This window comes from Microtus pennsylvanicus, chromosome 1, assembly GCF_037038515.1.
Source record: "Microtus pennsylvanicus isolate mMicPen1 chromosome 1, mMicPen1.hap1, whole genome shotgun sequence".
Taxonomy (NCBI): domain Eukaryota; kingdom Metazoa; phylum Chordata; class Mammalia; order Rodentia; family Cricetidae; genus Microtus; species Microtus pennsylvanicus.
In genome coordinates, this window is record NC_134579.1 from 186,406,888 (window position 1) to 186,432,838 (window position 25,951).

Consider the following 25,951-nt stretch of genomic DNA (forward strand, 5'->3'; position numbering starts at 1 on the left):
AAGACCCTGTTGCTGACATACTTGAATCATATACTTGGAGAAGTCAAGATGGTAGTGACCTCGGAGCTTCACCCCTACTTGCTCGTTTCCATGGTGCTGGAAGGTGCTAATGGATGCTGCCAGGAGGCCAAGGTAAACATCGATCTAAGGCAGTTGTGAACTCTGTGAACCATGCTAAAGACTAGCCTGACAAGACGTGCCCATTGGTGCAGTCGTGACACAAATGTTATGGGAATAACCAACCACTTTCTAATTAGATTTAAACCTACAGTAAACTATACTTGTCACCAAAACCTGGAAAAGAACCTATGCCTACACAGATTATAGACTCTAGGATAGAACTTACTACTATTAGTATGCTAATTGGAAATAGTATTAAATCAACTCCTAATGACTTACTGCTATACCTATAGATTAGTGCCCCTTTTAATCCTCATCAGAAAGACTTATTCTTGAGATGGCAATTGAAACTTAGACCTACAAACTGGCCAAGGTACAGAGAATAAGATACTACAGAATGATCAGCCCTCAATTATACATGTATATCACATGTCTCCCCTCAAAGCTTAAGCATCATCAGGGAAGAGGAGACAGAAGGATTGCAAGAGCCAGAGGTTAAAGAGGACTATAAAGAGACAGTGTGTACCAGACCCAGCAGGTCAGTTATATAGATGAACTCACAGTGGTTGCCACAGAACAAATAAGACCTACACAAGCATAAGCCAGTCAAGGCCTCAGCATGGAGGGAGAATGAGCACATTGTCATATGCCTAACAAAGGAGATACTAGCATTCGATACTATCTGGGAGGAGAACTAGGAACTGGTCCCACTCCAGGAGTACTGGGAGGCTACACAAACAGGGTTCAATGATCTTAAACGAAAATAGGAAAAAAGGAACATATAGTTGTGTGAGTAGGGAGCTGAGGGTGGAGCTGGGAGGAGCTGGGAGAGAAGCTGATAATAAAGAAAATACAGTGTATGAAATTATCAAAAAAAATAATGAAATTGCTAGTTATCAAAGAATCAGTTAAAAGTGTTATTTAAAAGAAAAATAGTAAGGAAAAAAAGTACTTTTGCTGCAATACATTTCAGCAGGTAAGACTTGCTTTCAGGTTTTTCAGCATGAGGTCAATTAACAGAACCCACACAGTGGAAGGAGATAACAACTCCTAAAAGAAATTCTCTGAGCTTCCTTGACACATGTGCACCTATGCACATAAACACACAAATAAAAGGGAAAATGTTAAAAAGAAAATCCAGGGCTGAGGATAGCTCAGATGATAAAGTGATAAAGCTGTGTAAGCTTGAGGACCCAAGTTTGAGTCCTAGAACCCATGTAAAACGTTGTGTTAGATAGTGTATGTTTGGAGAGGCAGAAATGGGCTTAGTCACCAACCTGACTAGCCAAATCCAGGCATCCCTAGTTGTCATTGAGCGACCTTCTCTCAAAAAACAAGAGAGTTGGCTCCTTGGAATGATACCCAAGGTTGACCTCTGGCCCCCACAACACAAATACACACACACACACACACACACACACACTGGTGAATCATGCGTAACTTCCTATCTATATCTAACAGGCCTTGTCAGCATAACTCCTCTGACAGATAGATGAAACCCAAAATGGAGCTTTGCTTCTCCCAAGCCCATGGTGCCAGGCAGCAAGGCAGAGACCGCATCTGACATGGCAGAGAGATCTGCAGTAGTCCAGGCCTCTAGATCTACAGGAACTGCAGAGCACCAAAAAGCAGATTAAAATAACATGTAAACATTAATTTGTTCCAGAAAGTCCTTGTCCTTTCATCTCAAGAAAGGAAGGGAGGGAGGAAGGCAGGGAAAGAGAAAGGGAGGGAAGATAAGAAAGGAAAGGGAAGGATATAAGATGAAAAAGAAGAAGGAAAAAGAAGAAAATCTTTGAGAAAGTACACTCTACCTTAATTTCCTACTCACTAGCCTGCTGGTACAAAATCTTAAAAAAAAAAAAAGAAAAAATGAGCTTTGCTGTAGAAAATAAGGAGCTACCAAGAAATACCAAAGAAATGAGATTTTTTTTTTAAATGAGGGAATGAATGATCTGGAACTTTGCAGACTAGGTTAGGTCTTATTCAGCACAAACATCACCACTTTCATTCCTACCACACACTCTGAGCTGTCGGTCCCCAAAGACACCAGTAGCCGGTTTGCCCTTCTCATACAAGGCCAAGGGTTCCTTTGCCTTTTTGTCTTTTTGGGTGATTTTCTCAAGAATGCCACATGTGTGTTTGATGTTCTCTATGAATGAAGCAGCATATTAGGCACATTTTACAGACCATCATGTTAATCATCATGAGAGGCTGACACTATAGCCACCCCAGTTTGCTGAGGAGGAAGTGACGTCTTAGACAACATTACTGGAGAGCACACAACCAGCAAAAGCTGTGGAAAGAACATGATCCCAGGTCGCTCTGGCTTCTGTTTCTGAACTCTTAACTGTGCAAGGAATCACATTTTCATGGTCATCCTAAAATCCCTACCTAAAAAAGTCAAAATAGGCTAGACCCAAACAAAGGAACTGGCCTTTCTACAAGATTTCAGGGCAGAAGCAAAGACAAAAAAATCAGTTTCAAGTACTAACAGGTTATATCAGGTTTATTTGCAATATAGACCTCAGACATCTGAAGCAAAGTAAAGGCTTAATATCTAACAGCAAAATTTATGTATCTAATATCTGGTACAGTGCTTGGAAAGCTAAATTGTAATCTAAGCATCATGTTGTATTGAAGCAACATGTTCACAAATGAGGACAAAAGATTAATTGAAGTTTAGGGAAAAATATTTAATTTTGTTCCACAGAGACCAGAATGGTTTCTTGGGGACCAGTGTATCTCTTTCTTTATGAGCATAAATTACAAAGATTAGATAATTATTTTAATTGTGGTGTGCACATGCAATAAGATTGTTCGAAATATTACTCGAGGAATGCCCGGGAGAAAAGGGGGGAGGGGAGGGGGAAGAAATGGAGGGGAGGAAAGAGAGATAAGCTAGTAAGATGCTGGCTCAGCCCTTGACAAAGCTACACTGAAGAATGGATGGGCCATTTTAAGCAGTTGTGAGGGCTATAAAGAGTCTGGTGTGAGAAGACTGAATCCTTGCAAACCTGTGCTTTTTGAGGCCATGATAGCAGTTACTTATTAGCTATATCTGTTTTCAATACCTCTGTAAAAATCTGTCCCTATGTAAAATGGGAATTTAACTCTCCTAGTCTTCAAGGGCTGTGACAATATATAGAACAGTTTTAAAATTAAGTAAAATTAATTGCAAAAGAGGTAGCCAGAGAGAGGCCTCAGCCCTTAAGATTTTTTCTTGCTGAGGACCAGAGTTTGATTCCCAGCACCCACATGTGGTGGTTCACAATCACCTGTAACTCAAGCACTTTTCTGGCCTCTGCAGATGCTCATATTGCACCTCCTACACATAAATAAAAAGAAACTCTTTTAAAAGGGGGATGGGGCAGGGCAGGTAGCTCAATGGTTAAGAACAGTCACTATTCTTGCGAACCAGAGTTCAGTTCCCAGTACTCATATTAGACAGTTCACAACTGCCTGTAACTCCAGTTCCATGGGGATCTGGCACTTTTTTCTAGAACTTGAAAATACTACGTAGACACGTAGACAGACAGACAGACAGACACACATATACACGAGAGAGAGAATGTGAGAGAGAGAGAGAGAGAGAGAGAGAGAGAGAGAAGGGGGAAGGGAGAAAGGGAGGAAGGGAGGGAGGCAGTAACAGAACCAGATTAATAATGCTTCTGAAACATATATTGAATTTTTTACTGTTGTTTTTTTTTCCCAAAGTTTATAATTAATCCCGTCTCAGCACACGCTAAACTTTTGTTTATTTTCAAGGTGAGGGCCTTACTATGCATATGTGCCAAGGCTGGCCTCAAACTTGCCATCTTCACTTCTTGGCCTCCTGTATTCTGGGATTAAAGGAGTACCCTACCGTCTTAGTTACTTTCCTATGCCCATGACAAAAAACCATGACCAAAGCAATCTATAGAAGAGTTTATTGGGGGCTTATAGCTTACAGTGTGAGTCCATGATAATTATGGGAGGGAGCATGGCAGTGGGGAGCAGGAAGTAGAGAGCAGGCAGCAGGCATGGCACTGAGGTAGTAGCTAAGAGCTTATGTCTTGATCCACAGAAGCAGAAGGCGGAGAACCCTCAAAATCTGCCCTTACTGACACACCTCCTTGGATAAGGCCACACCACCTAATCTTTCCCAAACTTTTCCATCAACTGGGGACCAGGTCTTCAAACAAAGGAGCCTATGTTGGACTTTTCATTCAACCCACAGTGCCTAGCAATACTTGGCTATTTGCAGCTCAGGAAAATCAACCAGTGTGAAAACAATACACACCCACCCTAAGAACCTTTAATGATACTAGTACTGAGATCATTAAATCAGACGAGTGAGTGCTTTACCAAATTACTTCAATATAATTATACAAATCAGGACTTGCAGCCCTTAGAGAAGCAACTTAATGTTAATGAACATTTGAGCTGGCCATTGTGACCTATTTCGAACTCTAACACTTCTAAATATAAACACCTGCCATGTCTTCAGGACATAATGTACCCACCCGATAAATGCTGGCACTTACATTTCAAATGCCTGTTGCTTGCTTTATTGGTCATATTCACTAAATAACATTTGGAAAACATAGAAAACCAGGAAGAATGAAACACAGAAAAAGTCCATGTTTTCTATTTGGTGTAGGAGGTCCTTCTGTAGTTACATTGCTTTCATTGGTTGAATAAAGAAACTGACTTGGCCTTTTGATAGGGCAGCCCTTAGGTGGGCAAAGTAGACAGAACAGAATTCTGGGAAGAAGGGCAGAGTGGCAGATGCCCATGATTCTTCTGCCTGAGAAGGATGCTGGTTAGACTCATGCCGGTAAGCCACAGTCAAGTGGCAATACACGTTAATGGAAATGGATTAAATCAAGATGTAAGAGTTAGCCAATAAGAGGCTAGAGATAATGGGCCAGGCAGTAATTTAATTAATACAATTTCTGCGTGGTTATTTCGGGGGTTAAGCTAGCCAGGCAGCAGGACGCAGCCTGCTCCTCCTCACAACATCTATTAATTAATAAACTTTAATCACCTGCTCTTTCAAAAGGAATATCATTGTGAAAATTGCGAAAGGAAGGCTTAGAACTAGCAGTGGTGGTGCATGGTGGCAGGGGCAGGAATATGTCTTAAATTCAAGCCCAGCTAGGGTAGCTTTTTTTTTTTTGAGAGGGTAGGGTTTGAGACAGAGCTTCTCTGTAGCTTTGGAACATTGGAACCTGTCCTGGAACTTGCTCAGTAGACCAGGCTGGCCTTGAGCTCAAAGAGATCCACCTGCCTCAGCCTCCTGAGTGCTGAAATTATAAAAATGCATCACCAACTGCACCAAGGAGATGCTCAGAGGGTAAGCCACTGCTACACGAGCTTGCGAACCAGAGTTAAGATTCTAAGACCCCACTTATATATTAAGTGGGTATTGTAGCCCCTGTAATCCCACGCATGGGAGGGAGGCAGAACCTGGGGATCCTGGGAGCTAGCTAAACTAGCTGCATCAGAAAGTTCTAGGTTCAGTTGAGACACTCTGTCTCAGGCCTAGAAGAGTTAAGAACTCTTGCCACTCCTGCAGAAAGCCTGTTGGCAACACATTCTAGGTCTAAGAGATCGGGTGCTCTCTAGTGGCCTCTGTAAGCACTGCAGGCAGTCAGAAGCACAAAGGTGCACACAGGCACACACATACACAAAATCACAGACAAAGAAGTATATTTTTAAAGAGAGACCCTGCCTCAATATAAGAGGCAGAATCAAGGAAGACACCAAATGTTCATCTTTGGCCACCACACACACACGCACACGCACACACGCACACGCACACACACACACACACACACACGCACACGCACTCATGCACTTATGTGCACATGCAACTATAAAAACATGTGTGCCCACACATATGAACACTCTCTCACACACACATTCTCTCTCACTCAGAAAGAAAGAAATTCTACAAAACAAAACTACCCAGAAGTTAGAGAGGCGGCTTAGTGGTTAAGAACATGTGATATTGCTGCAGGGACCAACATTCTATTCCCAGCCTCCACATGGCGAGACTCTGTAAGCATACATATCTCCAGCTCCAAGGGATCTTCTGGCTATCATGAGCACCTGTACATACATAAGTGCACACACAGAGGCAGACATACAGGTATACATATAAAGTAAATAAACCTTCTTTAAAACCCTTAGTAACATTAATAAAATTAGCAACCTAGCAAATTACTTAGTGAAAGATTGCCTCTCAATCTGTCCTTAAAAGCACCCTCTCACATTTTAGATGCATATTGCTGTTCCCAAAACAAGCATTGTACTGTTTTTCCACAAATAATGAAAAAAATTACTCTGCATCTTTCTAAGGGATATTTAGTGTAAATTAACCAGCTGACCTTCAGTGTGTCTCTGTTTGCATCAGGCAGAAGGATGACAAGGAGGTTCAAAGCCTGCAATTGTTCCTTTTTGGTTGGAAGATCTGTAGAGAGATGAAAGAAATCTAAACACTTTAGGGAACACTTTCCTTTCTTTTTCCATTTCTAAAGAAAAAGAGAAGTGATTGGGTGTCAACGTTACAGTGAAACATAAGATGTGGTGCCTGAGCAGCCAGCCTCCCCGAGAGTGTTTGCTGGAGATCCAGGAAGCAGCTGCTCCAAGCACCCTTCGTCCTAGGATGCTAGCTTCCAACTGGGATCACATGATGCGCAGCCTTATGTTTGCAGACATACCACAGTGATTTGGAAACAATTCTAGCTTCCATATGCTAATTCTCCTCCCAAGGAAGCATGGAGAAGACTGGACTGTCCAGGAAATGCTACCAAGGGTAGGGGACTTCTTTAACACTGAAACTTGTCTCTTTCAGTGTCAAGGAACAAAATACAAAAGGAGAGCCCTGGCAGGCCAAGGAAAAACGGGGCCTGGAGTATAACAGGTGTCCAATAAATGTGTGTGGCATGAATAAGGAATCAATCAGCAAGGAAAGCTTTTAAGAGGTAGATAATATTATCACTGGAACCTAATATTCCCAGAGATTTAGAGAATTATCAGCACTACTTTGTCAGCTAGCAACAAATTTGACCCATATCCAGAAAATGTATTCAAAACAATGGAACTTCATCACTATGAATATTTTTCCCAAAAGATTGTTTTTGTTTAAAGGAGATAATTTAAATAGTGATTTTCATTGTCTTCATGAATTTTTGAAAAAAAAGAAAATGCTATGACACAAGGTAACTTAGGCATTCACCCCAAAATTGCACACCTAAAGAACAGCATGCAACACCGTGAATGGGAACTCTACCTCTCTGTCATCATTAATAATGCACTCATTAGCTCACAAAGTTTCCAGTTTGGAAGACAAAGATATGATAACTTCAATATCATTACAGTACTCTTTCCTCGCCTGATGGCCCCTGGGAGTAAACGGAACAATCATAGCAAGATATAAACCTTGCAAGATCTCTGTGTTCCGTGGAAAGAAATCAAGACTGATTACTTATCTTAATTTGGGAGTTTTCTAGGACCACAGAATGGCCACACACCAGAATCCCATGGCCCTCTACCAAGGAGGAAGCCAAACATCCTCCAACCTCCTACACAAATCCAGGATTTAAGATTTTTGGAAATGGCCATAGATGCTGATATCTCCTTGTGCTTCCATAATAACTGTTAACTCACAGCTTCTCCAGTGTGTGCTGCTTTCAACACCTGGCAAGAAGCCACATCAGAGATCTATGTGACTCACATAGTTCAGAGAGAAACTTGAGGTTTTAACTTTAGGTGTATTGTGTTCTTAAAGGCCATGTACCTAATCTGTACCTGAAGAGAACATTCTGGTATGTTTATTTATGGAAGGCAAATGGTGTGTGGCATTTGAACAACCCTTGACAACCATGAAACATATCTAACCAAAGACATCTGGTGATGTGGCCTATGATGCCAGTGGTCACTGAGACGGTAAGTGTGAGTGGTACCTATTCCTAGGCTACTTCCACATGGAAACAACTTACTCTGGACAGCCTGGAAGGCTTTGAGGTACTCCACACTCAGCAGCGGCTGGGGCAGCTCTCTGAGAAAGAGCTTCAGCAGGCTGGCTGCATCATGTTGCTTGACACTCTCCCAGTTGAAAGTCCCTTCATAAAACTTCGTTTCTAGTTCTTGGCAAAGATTCTGAATGGCACAGAGGGAGAAAGAAATTAGCAGTACACACGTGTTTATTTTTCCCCTGTTGAGAGTATGATTATTTTTTTCTACCTTACAAGAAATCTAATCTGTTAAGGGTCAGAGTAATAAAAGTCAACATTTGTCTGTCACTCAGAAAAATGCCATCCCCAGCCCTGCCTGCCCTTATGTGGAGGAATTATACCCAAAGTGAAGAAAAAGGTTTAAGTATTTTCACCCACTTTAATTAGCAAAGGTTTAATCAAATGATCGACTAAAATCACTTTCCATTAGGCACATCATCTAGACCCTACAATTTGTCATTATTATTAAAACAGTCCACTTAAAATTTAAGAAGATGTTTTTGAGCTATTTCGAGGTATGTTACATAACAAAACACATAAATCGATTACTGGGCAAGCAAAAGGTTACCTCTCATTTGTTACCTCTGAGAATTGCAAAAGCCAAATCCTATAGAGAGGATACAAAAAAATATATAATGATACCTACCTACCGTCACTGTACCATCATCCTGCTGCTAGTCCAGGTTAACGTTTGGAATCCATGTAGAATCAGGATGCTGAGGTCATCCATTTCAAACACTCTAGATGTGCCAACCCCACTCCTACTACATCAAGTTAGTTCCTAACTAATATTTTTTCTGGATTCATTTTTAATGTAGCATAATCCCTGTTATGTCAAAAATTCTTCTAAGCTTCTATTACTGGAACCACTTTCTCAAAAGATGGCTTTGGTTTGGCTTACATTTTCTTTATTTGGTTTCTTATGCTATGGTGCTGGGGGTGGAACCCTAAACCCCCTGCATGCTAGGATACTGGTCCCCTACTGAACTAGATCCTCTGTTGTTCTTCTGCTTCTCCCAACACAACCCTCTTTTCTTTCTTTTTTTCCCCTTGTTTTTCTAATAGGTGAAAAACATGGATGCTACATCAAAACTTAGAAGTGGAGTAAAAGGGGAACAAAGGAAGAAAAAGAAAGGAGCATGGAAGGAGGAAAGATGGAGAGAGCAGAAATGAAGAGGGAGGGAGACAAGAAGAGACTAAAAGAAGGAGGGGGGCAAGAACGAGGACTGCAGGAAATTCAGTGGGGCGGGGACACCAAACTTATGCCCATCATCTTTAAATCATTTACAAGGGGCTAGCTGCAGCATGATCCAGTCCATGACGACAGGCTGGGTGGACCAGTTAGCACAGTTGAACCCACTTAACTGGCCTTCAAAATCATACTAGCTGTTCCTTCTGTCAACACTGCCAACTCCCTGGCTCTTGTCAAGGGCCTTAATCTGCTCCCCACCTGGAGTGCTATGTTCCAGCTCCTTCTAAAATCAAAACTCAATTGCTATTACTCATCCTGATTAAATCTCTCACCCAGCTCCCTAGTACCTCTCTGAGTCATGATGTTCTCATTATCATAGGATTATAATTGGTGATGTGGGGATTTGGAAAAATAAAAACTTTCAGAAAAAAGCAGAAGGGGTTTGTAGAGAAACTATAAACTGGATGTTGCGAGGCTTTATTGTTCTATTTTATCTGCTTTGAGAGCAAAAATAAGGGTGGGGAGGCTGAGTTGGCCTTTAAAACGTGCAAGCATAATTAAACAATAAAATTGTACATTAACAGAAACTGAAGTGTTTCTTCACTTACCTTGATTCTCATGGCAGCTCCCGGTATGCGTAGGAGGCCCTCAGTTTCCAGACCACCTTCTTCAATTCGAGAAATCAGCTGTGGGTAAGCCAATAAACATTCTGATCTCGGTGTTTGTAACAGGCACAGTTTAACATCTGTCCCCCTCCCCCGTATCACTAAGTGAAAGTTGATTCCAGGGGCATGCACACTGGATTTGAGATGAGGCTTTGAGTGCTATTGAGGCAACATCTTCAAAACTATGCATACGAAAACCTGAGATAAAATGTTGAAAAAGTTGGTCTTATTTTCCTTTGTAAAAGAAATGTGTATTTCACACAACAGCTGTGACTCTCCACAGGATCAGGGAAAAGATGTTCACTGTGTAAACGCAACTCAGAACACCATTCTGCTTTCCCAGTGACATGCATTGTGCAATCAAATAAATATCTTGCAATTCCAGTATTTGCACACTTATATACTGTGCCTAGTTTGTTTCAAGAAACAATACTTTTATTTGAAAGAAAAATGGTTGCTAATATTCATTTTAAGCTACTGCTGGTAATCTTGAAGAAGAATGCTTTCAAATGAGGATTCTAAACACCAATACTCAATGAATGGGTACATATCTACTTCAATGACTCCACTAAAATAAACTAAAATGAAAATGTAGAAGCCATAGGGTTGGGGACATGACTAGGTGGGTAAGAGCATGAACTGCTCTTGCAGAGGACTTAAATTCAGACCTCAAATTCAGATCACAGTTACTTGGAACTTCAGGTGAAGGGGATCTGATGCATCTGGTCTTTGCAGACACCCGTTTTCACATGCGCATACCCCCACACAAATACACCCAATGTTTTTAATGAGTAAATAAATATTAAAAAAACAAATCACAAAAATCAGACAGGTAGGGAATATTCCAGAAGCAATTGTTAAAAGGCTGTGCAGACAGTAAAAGTGTTCTACTTCATGACAGGGAGCTTCCCGTTGAAAAACCTGGGTCCCACATTCCTTGGGTAACACATGGAGCTTACAGAGGGCAGAGCATCCTCTGCGATGTTTAGGGAAATCACTTTCCACCTCCTCCTTACAAATACAGGGCACTTACTACATAGGAGCTTCTTTCCTATAGCCCACCCCCTTTAGCCAGATGTGGCCTTGCCGTATCTCCAATCTTTCTTTAATATTCTCTGCAAACCTTGGGGCATAAAATCCTTCAGGGTGCAAAAGAATGTTGTTTCCTTAAGGGAATTCCCTGTTAATGATGAATTGGGCTCCACAGACCACACAGACCTTATTGCTTTCCCCTTGCATATAAAAGTGTCTGTTATAAGAAAGCCTTGCATCCTCGGGAATGGGAGCGGGGTGGACTTCTGTCTACATGTTCCAAAATCCAATGTGCCATAGCATGTGGACCCTGGAAGTGATGGTGATTTCTTTGCCTTAATGAACTTATCTGTCCTATCCTATGAATAGATTTTGACCAGGAAATTCACAGAGGGATTCCGAGAAAATGCCAATAATGGCATCAAGTTCTAATAATACATTATTGACTCTAGCATCCACCCCTGACCACTCAAAGAAGCACATCAATCTTTCAAATTCAAATAATTTCTGAGACCACATCGTCCAAGAACCACTGTAGAGAAACTCGGCGCGAAAAGAATTAGGAATTGTTTGAGATTAGAAGGACATTATAAAGTATTTCATGCCAAATTTTAAAATATTCCATGTACAACCAATTTACATTTTATTTCCCCCCATAAAATATTTGCATGTCCTGTTAAATCATCCAATTGAATGCGGGCAGCTGCAGTCTGTCAGATTTGAGCAGTCTACACTTCTCACTGTCATTAAGTACAGGAGAAAAACAGGACTGCTAAACAGCCGAATGGGATTCATTTCTGAATTCCACATTTGAATATATTTCTAGTGTTCTCTAATGTTAGATCCCAGCCTCAAGAGGGATGTGTGTGCTGCATGGAACAGTATCATGTACTATCTCCTATTTCTCACTTGGAAAATCACATGTTTTCGCTACCTTATTAATTAGCTGAGTACTGGCTTTTACAATAATAGGAAACATGCTTTCTTCTGCGTCCTCTGCCAAGGCTGCTGTGTCCTGGAGTTCCGAGCACGTGCAGTACCCAGCTGCCAATTTCAGGAGAAGCCTGCCCTGGATGACTTGGAAGTAGGGTGGTCTTTGTCCCCCTGAAGGAAGTAGTAACCCCCAAGAGTGCAGGTGTGGTTATCAGGTCTGAATAAGAAAACTGCCTTCTTCGGGTCTTCGGGTTTCTGACAACACCATGTTTTGAGTAATGTATGTGGTCCCTGTAATGTCAAGGTCCCAATTAAAATACTCATGGGGAGAGAAAATAAAATTTGCTTTAGAGGATTAAAGAGTTGTGATAATTCCAAAGAATGCTTGCAAAATCCAACTATGGTTTGGGGCGCGGGGCAGCGATGGAATTCACACCCAGAGCAGCTGAGCTACATCTCCGACTATAATTTCTCATGGTAGATGATAGCCACGTACTACATGTGGCTCACTACTTGTTAATTAAAAGCTAGTGGTTTTCTGTATCTATCAGGATAGTAACCATTTTATGATGGCTCAGAACATTACAAATACTTTGGGGACATTGCTTTTTAAAAGCAAAGGTATTTTAAGTTCCTATAACACCCCTGATGGAAAATATTGTTAATACTGTGTTTTTGCAACTACGTGTGAAAAGCAGACAGTGTATCAGCAAATGAATATGGCTATATTCCAATAAAGCTTAATGATCAACACACACAAAAAAACAGGAAACATTCTAGCTTTCCTTAAATTTTCAAGACCTCAAATAGACAAAAATAACTATACTCAAATATGCTATTTGGAGAAACAGGTATTCCATACTTTATCAGTGACCTATAATATTACTCAAAATGTAAATCATGTATTCTTGTATGTGTATGTAGTGTGTGTGTGTGTGTGTGTGTGTGTGTGTGTGTGTGTGTGTGTGTGTGTGTGTATGTGGTGAAAACCAATATGGAAATGAAATCAAATCCTTTGGCACAACACTGATTTTACTGACCATCTTGACAAAAAGACATTGGATTGAAAATTTGATTGGAAAATGCACTTCGAAGTAAAATGAACATTTTTCTTTATCCATCCCCTTCTAAGAACACGGTTTGAACAACATGCTTTGGGGGGCGGTGATCAAGAAAAGTAAAAAATGAAATTGATATGAAATAAGCTTTGGCTAGTGCCACCTGCAGACATTCTCCCTTCACATTGAAGATGAACCCTCTGTAGTCTGGGAGCCAATGTTCCTGCAAACCAATTGCTTCCTTCTTTTCCCCCTTTTACAAAATGGAAGGACAGACAATGAGCTGTGCGCTGGTGATCAAATGATGCTTCTCACAACACATCTCTGCAGCTTCTTTCTTACAGCACAAAGTAGATGCAAACTGGCGATGGCTGCCTACCTGTCAGCTCCTTAAAGGCCTTCTCTTTTTAATAGGAACAAAACTGAAGTACAAATTCAAGAGAAGATGCCGCAGGAGTCTCGGGTGTGTTCATGAGAACAAAATTGTAAAAAACTAATTAAATAAATGGAATCCAATTTTGGGGAAAATTGAAGAAAGTTTTTTCTTAAGAGACCATAAGCAGTCGGTATTCGGTCTACTGTGGAAATATCTTATATGAAACTAAACTCACACTTCCCCCATGTGATAAAGAACTTGTATGCCAATCTGGTTAGTGTTGAGTGCCCAGTGGTTCAGTCAAACACTGATCTAGATGCTGCATGATGATATCCTTTAGAAGGGGCCAAGTGTTGAATTGCAGAGTTTAAGCCATGCAGTATGGTGAGCCCCATCCCATCAAGTGAAGATGCAAAAACAAAGCTTGAGGTTTGCAAAGAAACTATTCCTCCTCAAGACTGCAACATTAACTCTTGCCTAAGTTGTTCTGCTGTCTTGGTCCTCACATCAGACTTCTGGATCCCATTAATCAGAAAAGCTGTTATCAATTATTAATATAGACACAGTTCATCAGACCGTGGCAGGAGAACTCTCCAGAATACTCAGCAAGAGACACATTAGATATGTTTGGATGCAATGACAGGAAGGAGGAATGAAACACGAACAGCAAGTGGCTAACAATGGTAGTAACCAATTTGGAACAGAACAGTAACTACGAAACATACTAAGCCTTAGGACCGGCTGAGTGGGTCAGCTGAAAACAGTCTCTACTATCCCGAGAAATTATTGATATTGACATGCTGAGGCTGTTGGTAAGGAATCTATTGGGTAGTCCAGACTGTAGGGCCTGCCTTCTTTACTGTGTCATTGTAGGTTTTATCAAGTGTAATCTGTTCCTCTGCACAATGATGGCTCAGAGGTTGAGCTGAATATTTTTTATTGCTCCAGATAATCCCCTTATGAATAATTGAGTGTTGACTACACAAGTAACTTGATAGTTTAGCAATCATCTTCTAATTCTACTTTATGGTTTCTTTGCCTGCTTTGGATGTGGGCACTGGTAAATTAAGTTGGACATCCTCACTGCAAATAGGAAAGCTTGAGAAATACATGCATGCATGAAATATTCATGAGGATTCAATTCCCTGGGAATTTATACACAGTTCCCACTCCTATGTATTATAGAACTGAAATCTCAATTACACAAAAGCAGCTAATATAAGACAGGAAAATGATGCCAGGTAATCACAGTTACAGTAATATCACAGAAAGTATCACCATGAGATAAAAATTACGAGCCCTTGAAACAAATTTGCTTCCTGAATAGAAAATCAAAGTATAAAATAAAACAGCATATCAATTGGAAAACTGTATTAGAACAGTCCGAGTGTAAAATGCCACCATTAGCCTAAGTATGTTCTTGCTGCACTGGCCAGGTCTGGCCTACTTACATTTTGAAAGATCAAGGGTATTCGAGTTCCTGGCACTTTCCTTTGATCTTGTTCTAATAACATGGTTAATGGAACACCAAAAAGACCAGAGTCTGCAACAAGAAAACAAAAGCTCTTCACTTCATCAACCTATAGAATAGCAATAAAACTGAAAATATAAGATTTGTTACATTGTCATTTATTGATCAGATTATTTATTGAGCACCTACTTAAAAAAATGATACCGCAAAGCCATTAAGTAGATACAACACAGCCAAAGCATGGCTCTATTTTCTAGGACAATCCAGAAGGGAGAGGTGTCTGAACAAATGATGGTAAATAGAACCAACTGCTGCATAAGAAAACCAAACTACCATGAGGACATGTAAACTATTTGAAAAGTTGATGAAGTGCAATCAAATTAAAAGACATATAATCAAACACCAGTTATCTCTCCTTTACAAAATGGACATTGAACACTCCATGATACAGCTAAACATAAATATTTACTTTTTTAGAATTACAATCCTGATCTATAAATATGTCTTTCAAAAATGTAGTAGATATTTAGTATTCTTACATTTAAATTCCCCCCTGTTGTGTCTCTCTCTCTCTCTCTCCCTCTCTCTCTCTCTTTCTCTCTCTCTCCCTCTCTCTCTTATTCTCGTGTGTGTGTGTGTGTGTGTGTGTGTGTGTGTGTGTGTGTGTGTGTGTGTGTGTGTGTATGGGGGTAATAATTGGTAATATTGGAACGTTTTCTAAACTCAAGCCTTTTGCCTTAAGTTTGAAATGAACACAACTACCTACAACCTTTGCTTGTCTTTTCTGGGTTGATGTTTACCACAGAAGCGAGAGGTCTGTCCTTTAGGAATGACACAATCAAGTAAATAACATTCATCTGAGGACAAGGAAAAGGGACTGGCCTTTGGTTAAGGTCAGGCATTGGACACTGAGAAGCCATTTAAAAAATAATAAATTGCCTTTCAGTTTGACCATTAAAAGGGTATGTTTTCTCAAGAACTCCAAAAACCCAAAATAGAAGAATATATTTTTAAAAACTACAAAGGACTTTCTCTATTTCTATTTAAACAGTGACAGCTTTAATAAGAACATTTTAGTATTTCTCTCTTCAGTATATAACAAAACTGAAAATTACACCAACAATAAACAAATGAACAACAAGAACAGCAACAAACACCTCTGTAAGCCATTTTAACATCTTGGGCAGGAGGTCATAGCTATTCAAACTGTATTTCTAATTTATCATTGAAAAAAGCACCATGATGAGTTTGGCCAGAAGCATTTGAAGTTGTTATTCTTCACAGGGATGTAGGGGAAACCAGAAGCACCAAAGAACTCAGAAAGTCACCACTGCAAGGCTTGTGCTAAAATACTCCCGTAACTAAGCACAGAATGAGGTCTTTAGGGTCCACCATGGCAGGGATGCACAGGAAGGACAGGAATGGTAGGTACACTTCAGTCCTACAGAGAAACTGTCTCTATAACTTACATCAGGCACATACATGTCTTGGCTTGTGTTACCATAGCAACGCAAGTCCTCATTCTCAGTGCCTCTTTAGGAGACACCTATAAGGTTAAACAAGAGGACAGAGATTCCTAAAGGGGAAAGCTTTGTCAGTAGAGAATTTGCTGGATTTCCAGACTAAGAAAATAAGAGAAGCAATGACAAAAGATGCCTGTTCTTTATCATGTTATCAGAATTAGTCTGCTGATGTAACAGGCAAGCCAGCTGCTTGCAAAAATCGAGAAGACACGTGGGAAATGAGTATAATGTGCTAGCTCTGCATCAGACAATGGCTTTATTTTATTTACTGGAGGGGGATGTTTTTGTCAAAAGCTAAAAATACAATGTATCGGGCTAAAGAGATGGCTCTTAAGGTCAAAGGGCATGCCATACAAACTGGAAAGCCAGAGCTTGATCCTTGGAAACCACAGTGGAAGGCGAGAACTGTCTCATGGGAGTTGTCCTCTGACGTCCATACACACATTGTGGCACTTGCATGTCCACACTCACATGTACATTCAATGCACACGATACTAAGATGGATAATTTAAATTTAAAAAGAGAATGAAAGAAAGCGAACATAAGAACAGATTGTTACTACCAGTATTTCATTGTGGAAGAACTTTAGTAATCACTCAAGACCAACCCCTTAGAAGCTGTTTTTTGAGATCTGGTTTTGGAGATAGACACATCTGCCAAAGGTCTCTTTCTCAAACACGCAGTTTCTGACGAGGAAAACATGAGCATTACAATTCCCTGAATAATAATTCCCTTTTGCGAGAATTAAATCATTTGGCTGTGTATTCTCTGCTTATCAATTTATACAAAGTTCAAAAGCAACACTGAGAATTGTAACTCTAGACACAATCAAGCACCAGTTTATCTGGCTGCCTTCAGCCCCACCACCAAGAGCACCACCCAAGAGCTAAGTCCATTTTCACGACTATGGAACCAAATCTAACTTTACCTTTTGTTTTGATTTTCACAGCTTTCTGTTGTTTGAGTTCCACACCCAATACATCATAGAGGGCAGTGAGTTCAATCAGGGCTAGATGGCAAACTTTCTTCATGTCTTGGGGGGCCAAATCCCCAATCTTTGTAGTACCAGTTTTATCTTTTGGCAGTCTGAAACTCTAGAACAATATAAATAGATAGATAAATAAATAAATAGATGAACATATGGTAAATGTTATCAGTATCGTATTCTTTTTGCTCCTCTTAGAATGAAAGGAGGAAACATTCTAACTATTCTAACTGAGAATAATAGTATACTCAGATTGAGTGACAGTGAGAGCCATGGAAGAATGCCTCGGTCAGATTGCAGCATGGTTTTATCATGGAGAGCCCCAAACTGTGTGGATAATTCACACCTGATGTCTGACTTAAAGTGAAGCCAAACCAAGGAATGCAAGGCTTCATACCACTGGATCCGAGAAGAGGAAAAGTAATTTCTATCTCATGGGCCTTCACAAACCAAAGGTTAAATGTCAGGCAGGGACCATAAGGAGGAGGAGGTACAGAGAGGAAAAGAGGATAAATGATCTCCTGAATATAAACAGGAAAACGAGAAAGAGGAATTGTGTTTATGAGGAAGTCCTTAGAATGTTCCAGTTTTCCTCCACATGCATGGTGCTCTTTTAATTGTCATAAAAAAGTCGTGAGGTTAGTAAAGAAAAGCCATCCACCATTAGAGTGGGAGAGGCATCAACTTTAGAGCCAGAGGGTCATCAGTTATACAGCTACTTACTAGCTGTGGGAGCAGGCAACTGCTGAACCTTTCTTTCTACCAAATAGGATAAGAAAGAGGAAGAGGGAAGGGAGAAAGAGAAGGTCCCCTTAGTCAGAGCCTTAAATGGTCAATACAAACAAACTACTTTTCTCTCTGCTATTATTGCTTTTTCACTGTTGAACGTACACAGGCCAAGATCCTACCCCAGATCATGGGTTTATAAATGGTGTTCTTGCTCTTTTGTGCCTTTCTCAACTATCATCTCCTAGCAACTTAACCTCTTTTATCATTAAACATATTAAATATAAGAAAACAAGGCACAAAGTAGGAGAATAAATTTTTCTGGCATATTTAATACAAATTATAGTCCCACTGTATTTTCTGAATAAAACTGATCATTCTCCAGTAGCTTAATTAAAAATCATGTCATCAAGACTGTTTCTTTGGGGTTTGCCATAATTCCTTCATTAAGTTGCTAAGTAAGATCAGCCAGCAGATTCCCTCTCAAGCATTTATTCTCAGAGTGTGGTTCAGGGAAACTTGTGGGTACCAATTAGTCCAAGAGGTCAAGCTTAGGAGCCAAACATTAGTTTTAATAACATTACTAAGATGTATTTCTTTCTTTTCTACTCTACTTCTCTCAAGACTGTATAATGGAGTTTTCTAGAAGTAAATGACATGTATATTCCAAAAGACCGAATGTACAAGAGTTGTTTCCATTTTTTAAAGGGCATGTATACTCTTAATAGTTAACTTTAATGTATTATCTTAATTTTTAACTTAAAGGTTTTTTTTCTGGTACTAGAAATAAAATGCAGAGTTCATTTTTTTTTCTGTTTTGCACACACAATCAAAATTGGCATCTTGTACATGCCTGGCAAGGACCCTCTGTTCACCCAACAGTCTACTACTGAGATTTAGCCAAATGCTGAATTTTTAATTTCTGACATAGTAAATATCCGGGGTATCAGACATGGTGGATTGCATCTGCAATCCCAGTCCTCAGGTGGCTGAGGCAGGAACTGTTGTGAGGTCAGGGCCAACATGGGTTACATAGAGAATTTCAGGGTAGCCTAGCTACAGAGTAAGACCCTGTCTCAAAAACTTAACATGTACCCATTGTTCAATTAACATATACAAAAGTTTTTGAAGACTTAAGTCGTTTTTGAGAGAACATTTGCCAACAGAAGATAGAACAATTCCTAATATTGGCAATGTTTGGGGATTGGGTGCTTTTCACATACACTCAACTCCAAGAGTTTGAGTGTCCACCAAAAAAAAAAAATAATAAAGAAAACAGTGAGGGGCATCATGGAAGGTAGAGTCTAAGTCCATCACTTCCTAGTTGTATTAGGTTTTCCTCATTGTGACACAGTCTTGAGAAAATACAACTGGAGAGAGGACTTTTATTTTTGCTCACAGTTTCAGTCCACGGCAGTGTGTGGGGTGTGTGTGGTCAAACTCATATCCTAGTGGTCAGAAAACTTGAAGGAGGGGAGGAAGGGGAGACAGAAAGGAGGGATGGAGCAGACAGGGGAAGGGGCTAGGGTGGATAGACTAGGGGTAGATGGAGAGAGAGAATAAGAGAGAGAGAGAGAGAGAGAGAGAGAGAGAGAGAGAGAGAATAGTAAAGTAGAAATAGCACAGACCCTACCACCCAACATCATAAAGTGAGGCTCTAATGACACATGTAAGCATACAGAAAATATTAAGTACACACACATGCACACACACATACACACACACACCATGTTTGCACCGAATGGGTGTAATTGAGCAAGGGTTTCTCATGTAGTCAAAGCTGTCTTGAAATTTCCCATATTGTAAAGCTTGGCCTTGAACTTGATTCTCCTGGCCCTCTCCCTCCAAGTGCTGAGATGTAGGTACCTGTCTCCATGCCTGATTGATTACTGTTTTTTTCAGTGAACTTTAAGAATTATTTGAAAATATTCTTGGTTTTATTTTCCTGCATGCTATAGTCAGACAAGGAAAAAAAAAGTCCAATACTCATTTGATGAATAACATCTCATTATATTCTACAAAAAGTTACAGCAGGGTAAGAATCACGGCATATTCTAAGGTGTGGGGAAACAGACTTTAGAAGGATGGAAACATGGCTGCATAGATACCATTCTCCGACTGTTCCTGTCTGCTTTTGATGCCTGAAACTCCAGGCAACGTTCCCATTCTACTCAACTTCTTCATGCACAGGGGAAGGAGGGAACAGTGTAGGTCGGTAGAGGATGGAGAGACCCTCAAAGGCAGGGCTACGTCTTGATCACCTCTCCAGCCCCAGTGTCTCTTTCTTTGGCTTAGTATGTTTCAGGAGCAGGGCCACAGACTAATGAAGGAACCAAGACACACACCCACACAGAGAGTACAACCATGACAAGCTACTGCACTGGCGTTTCCTATATTCTCTAATGTCCGGTCATATTTCTTGAGCTTTCATTTATTAAAGGCAATGGTGGATCTGGCACATGCTGGGCAAACACCTGTCCTTGAACCGCATCATCAACCCTGAGTATTATTTTTTAAAACAGGTCCCATTTTTTTTTCACACATACCTCTGCACCTCTGCTAATGGTTTTGTTTCCAGCATGGCTGAGTTAACCATATCTACCTATTTACATGTTTAAAAACCAACGGTTCAAGTGTTTCATTAAAATCAGTTGCTTTGGGTCTAATAAGCTCTGTAATATAATTACCAAAAAATATTACCCAAGGTAAATGTTTAGAGAAACCTAAAATGTTATTAGTACAAACATTTCATTTACCTAGCAATATATGTCACGAGCTTGTTTATTTATTTATTTAAACATTGTGCTTAATAAAGGAGTCAGTTCCTTATCCCAATGTTTAATTCATAGCGGCTCTTTTAAATATTTATGAAGTTTCCTGTCATTTTATTTGTGTGTGTGTGTGTGTGTGTGTGTGTTAAGAGACAGGATACTTCAGTTTCTTGATTTAGGAAAATAACCAAAATTTCAGCAAGAGTAAAGTGCCTTACCTTTGGAAAAATGCATTTTTTAAAGAGATGATATTTTTCTAAAATGCATCAGGTTGTTAGAGCCTTATACAAGATAAAAAAAAAAAGTGAGCTAGTTCTCTCTGACTGCACCCTTCTTTTGTAGACTGGGAAGTACAGCCAGTGGCGGGGGCGTGTATTGGGAACTTTATTAGTAATGTGGAAGCTGAATCTTTTACTCATCAAACACTCCCACTTTCGATTCAAGTTGGACATCAAGAGCGGACCATGTTCCCAGAGTCAAGCCCTGGCAGGTTACATCATCTCCCTAACTTGCTTGCACATTTAAAAAACTCAGGTGGGTGGTATCTACCTCACGACGATCACTCCAGACATGAGCACCATTTCTGGACTGTGACACACACCCAGTGTGCACAGTGGAGCGAAGTTTGCAGATGGCTGCAAGATATTAAATTCATTCTCCAATATAAGAGAAGAAGTGTGGACTCACAGTGAGAGCAGAAAGAATTTACAAAGACTGCTCAGTGTTGCAGGAATAGGGAAGTGGATAAGAGATGAGGTCACCAGAGAGCTGCTCATTGCATAAAGCCCATAGTTTATTTACAGGGGAAGGCAAGTCTAGCCACAAAATGGAACTTACAGATCTGTTTAGACACCTGCTTCAAAGTGGCACCAGCCAAAATATTCATTTCATCAACTGTGTTACTACTGACTTATGGGAACTCTACAGCATGCGCACCCGCCGAAGGCATTTCTGAACCATGGTTACAGAGATGGATAGGTGCATGCAGATGGAAACCAAAGGTAGAGGTGATGGACAGTCACCAAGACTATGATTCTGGTCACTGAAAAGAGTTCAGAGTCAAGCAGAAAAGAATTGAAAAGAGAACCGTTAAGATAGCCACAAGACAGTTGAAAGTTTCCCAGGTAACTATGAAACAGCAGAAAGGGGGGGAGTGGTTATTGCATAACGTGGGCACAACATGAACAAAAAATCAAGAAGGTAGTCAAATAAAGATTAACTTGGTAGAGAAAAAATAAATAGCAGACCAGGTTTTTATTTCTAAAACCTCAAATGGAGATTATATTTTATTTTATTGGGGAGGTAACCTCAAATTCAGTAATACCTCAGTTTCGTTTAATTAGTCCCCCCAGCCCCAGCTTCAATGATTTCCATCTTCAGTGACGAGGAACAGGCTGAGAGTTTTATTTTTCCAAAGGAGAATCTTGGAGTATGGATCACTGCTTTATGCCAAATCTCGAAAACTCCTTTACTTTCTCTATTAGGCTCTGAAAACAGCTCACTCAAAATGTACCACAAAGTCTGGAAACAACCAGATGTCTATCCCTAAGGGACTGCTTTAATAAATCAAGATGCAGCCTCACAGTAGAGACATGTGTATCCAGGAAAAAGAAATGAGAAGTATGTCTCCACATTATGATGCCGGGGTCTCTGAAAAATAGTTAAAATCAAACCAAGATGGAGAAAAATGTGAGCAGTGGGCTAATATCTGTAAGAAAATGGGTAGATAAAAAAGTATCAAAAGAAAAAGGGTTCTCTTGGGCTCTCTCTGGTTAAGAGCACTTGCTGTTCTCGTAGAGGATGCAAGTTTGGTTCCCAGCACTCATATGATGGCTCATAATCATCTATACCTCCAGCTCCAAAGATACAACACCCTCTTCTGACCTGTATGGCTCCCAGGTACACAAAAAGGTGCACACACATTCATGTATGCAAAACTTTAATCACATAAAAATATAAATTAATACTTTAAAATTAAAAAAATCCAAAAGGATTCTCTAAAAGGAGGGCCTTAACAGGGTGATCTGTCAAAGATAAATGCTAAACTTGCTTTATTTTGATTTATATTTTTCTTTGGGGTCATATAACTATTTCATAATCTTAGAGAATAAAATATTTCAGAAAAGCAATCTTTAAAAATTAAAAATAAATCATAGCAAATTAGCCCAACCAGATATGCACTTGGCAGCTTAACCACACAGAGAATAACCACCCTTAAAAAGCTACAGCTCCCTAACTTTACTGTATCAAATCTCCTTTGCAATAAATACCAAGGACACAAATGGCTGCAGAAAGGCAATCTTCAACCATTCTGAAGCGCTCTTACAGAACATGGTTACCACTGGCATTGTGAGAATGTTATGCATTAATGTAAAATAAACAAACAAGTGTGTTTTGGACAGCGGAAGCTCTGTCACCTGCCCTTTCCTGAGAACTACACTTCTCGGCATGGGAGAAAGAAGATAAAAATCGACATCTCTACTGAACAGGGCTCCCAAGTGATAAGCGGTCCAGAGAACTGAACACTCCTGGGGTCCTGGCCACAGGCGGAAATCTCTACTTCAACTAAATGGAACTAGGGACACTTGAAAGTGAGACACTTTTAAGCCTGAGCAGGGAATACACTAGCTAAGCCCAGAGAGATTTTCCTATGGTATCATTAAACATGTATGAACCCATGGGTTAAGAAGCCAGTTTTATAAACATACACAGATATGAGTTGGCACTGATAACAGATACCAAGAAAGAAAAAACCAAATTTGAAAGCTTATATAAAGTGGGAAATATAACCATCTTGATAATTGTTTTCATAAAGGAAATGTCCAGAATAATAGATGAAAAAGAAGAAACTATTAGGACCTCAACTTTTAGACCATTAATACCTTAATGGAGTCAGGTATGGCTCTGAATCACAGTTTTAATTAGACAAAAGAAAGATAGCCAGGTATCCCCAGTAGAGAACAATGACAATATTTCTAAAGTATCTAGACCACATCAAAACAACCAGGAACTTAAATCCGATAGAACTAATGTCAACTAGTTTATAAATACATAGGAGGAGTGAAACTATACTATAAGGACCCAAAGAGTCAGAGAGTGAGATTCACCTGAATTTTATAACATGGCTCTTTCAATAAAGTGAGGACAGGGCTGGAAGTCGGTACAGCACTTAAAATACTTGCAGCACAAGAGAGAGGACCAGGGTTTGGAACCCGGTGTGTGTGTGTGTGTGTGTGTGTGTGTGTGTGTGTGTGTGTCGCGGCTGCCTGCATTCCAAACCTCTGAAGGCAGAAGACAAGGGCTCATCCCAACAAGCTGGTTAGCCAAATGAGCTGCTCAGCAAGCCCTGGGTTTGTTTTAAAGACAAATAAGCGACAAGTCGGATGAAAGAGGGATTGAAGAAGATTCCTAACATCTACCTCCGGGCCTCCACATGCACACACTTGTATATTCACATGTGCCTACATGTGCATGAGCATGCACAAACATGTGCAACACACGTAAGCTTGTGACAAGACCAATAAATCAACTTTGAAAAGGTAGAGGGGCACAGGAAGACAGGTGACAGGCGGGAAGAGAATGGGAAAGTAGCAGAATTGGCAGAGTGGAGGTCAGTGGGGAGGGGGAACCAGAGGAACGGAGGGATGGGGAGGGGGGCAGGGTTAAGGGAAAGATGAAGAATCTAAGTGTCATACCAAGCAAACTCAATGCACAGGATTTACTTGGAGCTGTCCCTCAAACTGCAGGAGCAGTCATGATAAGAGATATCTTGAAGTTTAAAAACTGAGTATTTGAGGTGAAAATACCCAGTTTAAAGGTATTTGAAAGGATTAATAACAATAACATGAGTGTGCAGTTTTTACTACTTCTGTTTTTGCTTTGTTTTTAGCAATATAAATCTTTACAGATGATAACCAAAATTCAGACATGTGTTTCAAAATAACAAAGATAAGGAAATTGGACAGAGTTGCAGAGAGGTCTGGCCTGGCTGACAGGTGAAGAACTCAGAAGTTCCTTATGTTCTTCTTTTAGCTTCTGCTTTAAAATGTATGAAAAGACACGAGGCACTCACAGCAGAAAGAACACACTGTACAGAGGAAGGCTCAGGTTCTAAAGACCATTTGTTGCTAAAAAGGAACCAGTTGCTGTAAGAAACAGCTGCTTTCAAGTCTAAGAGGGAGAAAATTACAAGGTGAGCCTGGAACATACTGTCCTAGAGAATGAAGAAGAAAGGGATAAGGAGGGCATGATGAAACAGCATGGGAACCAACTGCCGGCCCCCACTGGCCAAGGAGGCCCAGGCTGTGTAGCTCTGAGCATCAAAGACAAAAGATGCTGTCTACGAAATGTGGAATGAAAAAGTTAACAGTCTATAGTGGCATGCAAAGCTGAAAAGAGAAGGAGAGCTACCAATTACTGAGGAATGCAGCTGTCAATTAAGGTAGAAGAGACAACAGGCTTAGGAAATCAATGTTTCTCAAAGCCCAGAAAAAGGATAAAATGGGGACCAAACAAGTAGAAATTGTAGGTAAGAAAGGCATCTTCACAGCATGAGAACTAGGGAACATCTCCCTTAGCCCACTTGGTGGCAAAACTTCTGTCATGGAGAATGGCTTGTATCACTTCAGAGGCATAGCACAAATGTTTAACTTGTGTCTAATCATAATAACATGATCAGACAAATTTTTAATATTATGAACTTCTTTTAAAATGTTTTTAAAAACACAAACAAAAATAAAAGAGAAAAAAATATCAACTAACACAACATATACTTCATATCCAAGTCTCCAAAGGGTATGAGGAAGGGAGACCCTATGAGGGCAGTCTGTGACGACTGCCAAGCTTTTGTGATTGTTAAATATTAGCTATGACTTTAGAATCTTACTGAAGTCTTAAAACTTTGCTTACTTTTAATTTTTAATGTTTATTTTCATGTGTATGTGGTGTTTTCCCACATGTTTGTCTGTGCACCTCACCACTTGCATGCCTTGTGTCCAGAGATACCAGAAGAGGGAATCAGATTCCCTGAACCTGGAGTTACACAATTGTGAGCAGCCACGTAGGTGCTGAGAACCAATCCTGGACCCTCACAGAGC

General features: G+C 40.2%; 1 protein-coding gene across 4 annotated transcripts in view; it reads right to left on the reverse strand.

Moving 5' to 3' along the window:
• Window positions 1-25,951, reverse strand: part of Arhgap18 (Rho GTPase activating protein 18) — a 210,875-nt gene that overhangs the window by 24,593 nt on the left and 160,331 nt on the right. For all 4 annotated transcript variants that reach the window (XM_075946884.1, XM_075946895.1, XM_075946915.1 and 1 more), the window contains exons 6-10: window positions 17,302-17,467; window positions 14,831-14,922; window positions 9,924-10,001; window positions 8,109-8,268; window positions 6,495-6,577 (exon numbers count right to left, since the gene is read on the reverse strand). In XM_075946884.1, coding sequence (XP_075802999.1) covers window positions 6,495-6,577; window positions 8,109-8,268; window positions 9,924-10,001; window positions 14,831-14,922; window positions 17,302-17,467 — 579 coding nt within the window. The remainder of the gene's footprint in view (window positions 1-6,494; window positions 6,578-8,108; window positions 8,269-9,923; window positions 10,002-14,830; window positions 14,923-17,301; window positions 17,468-25,951) is intronic.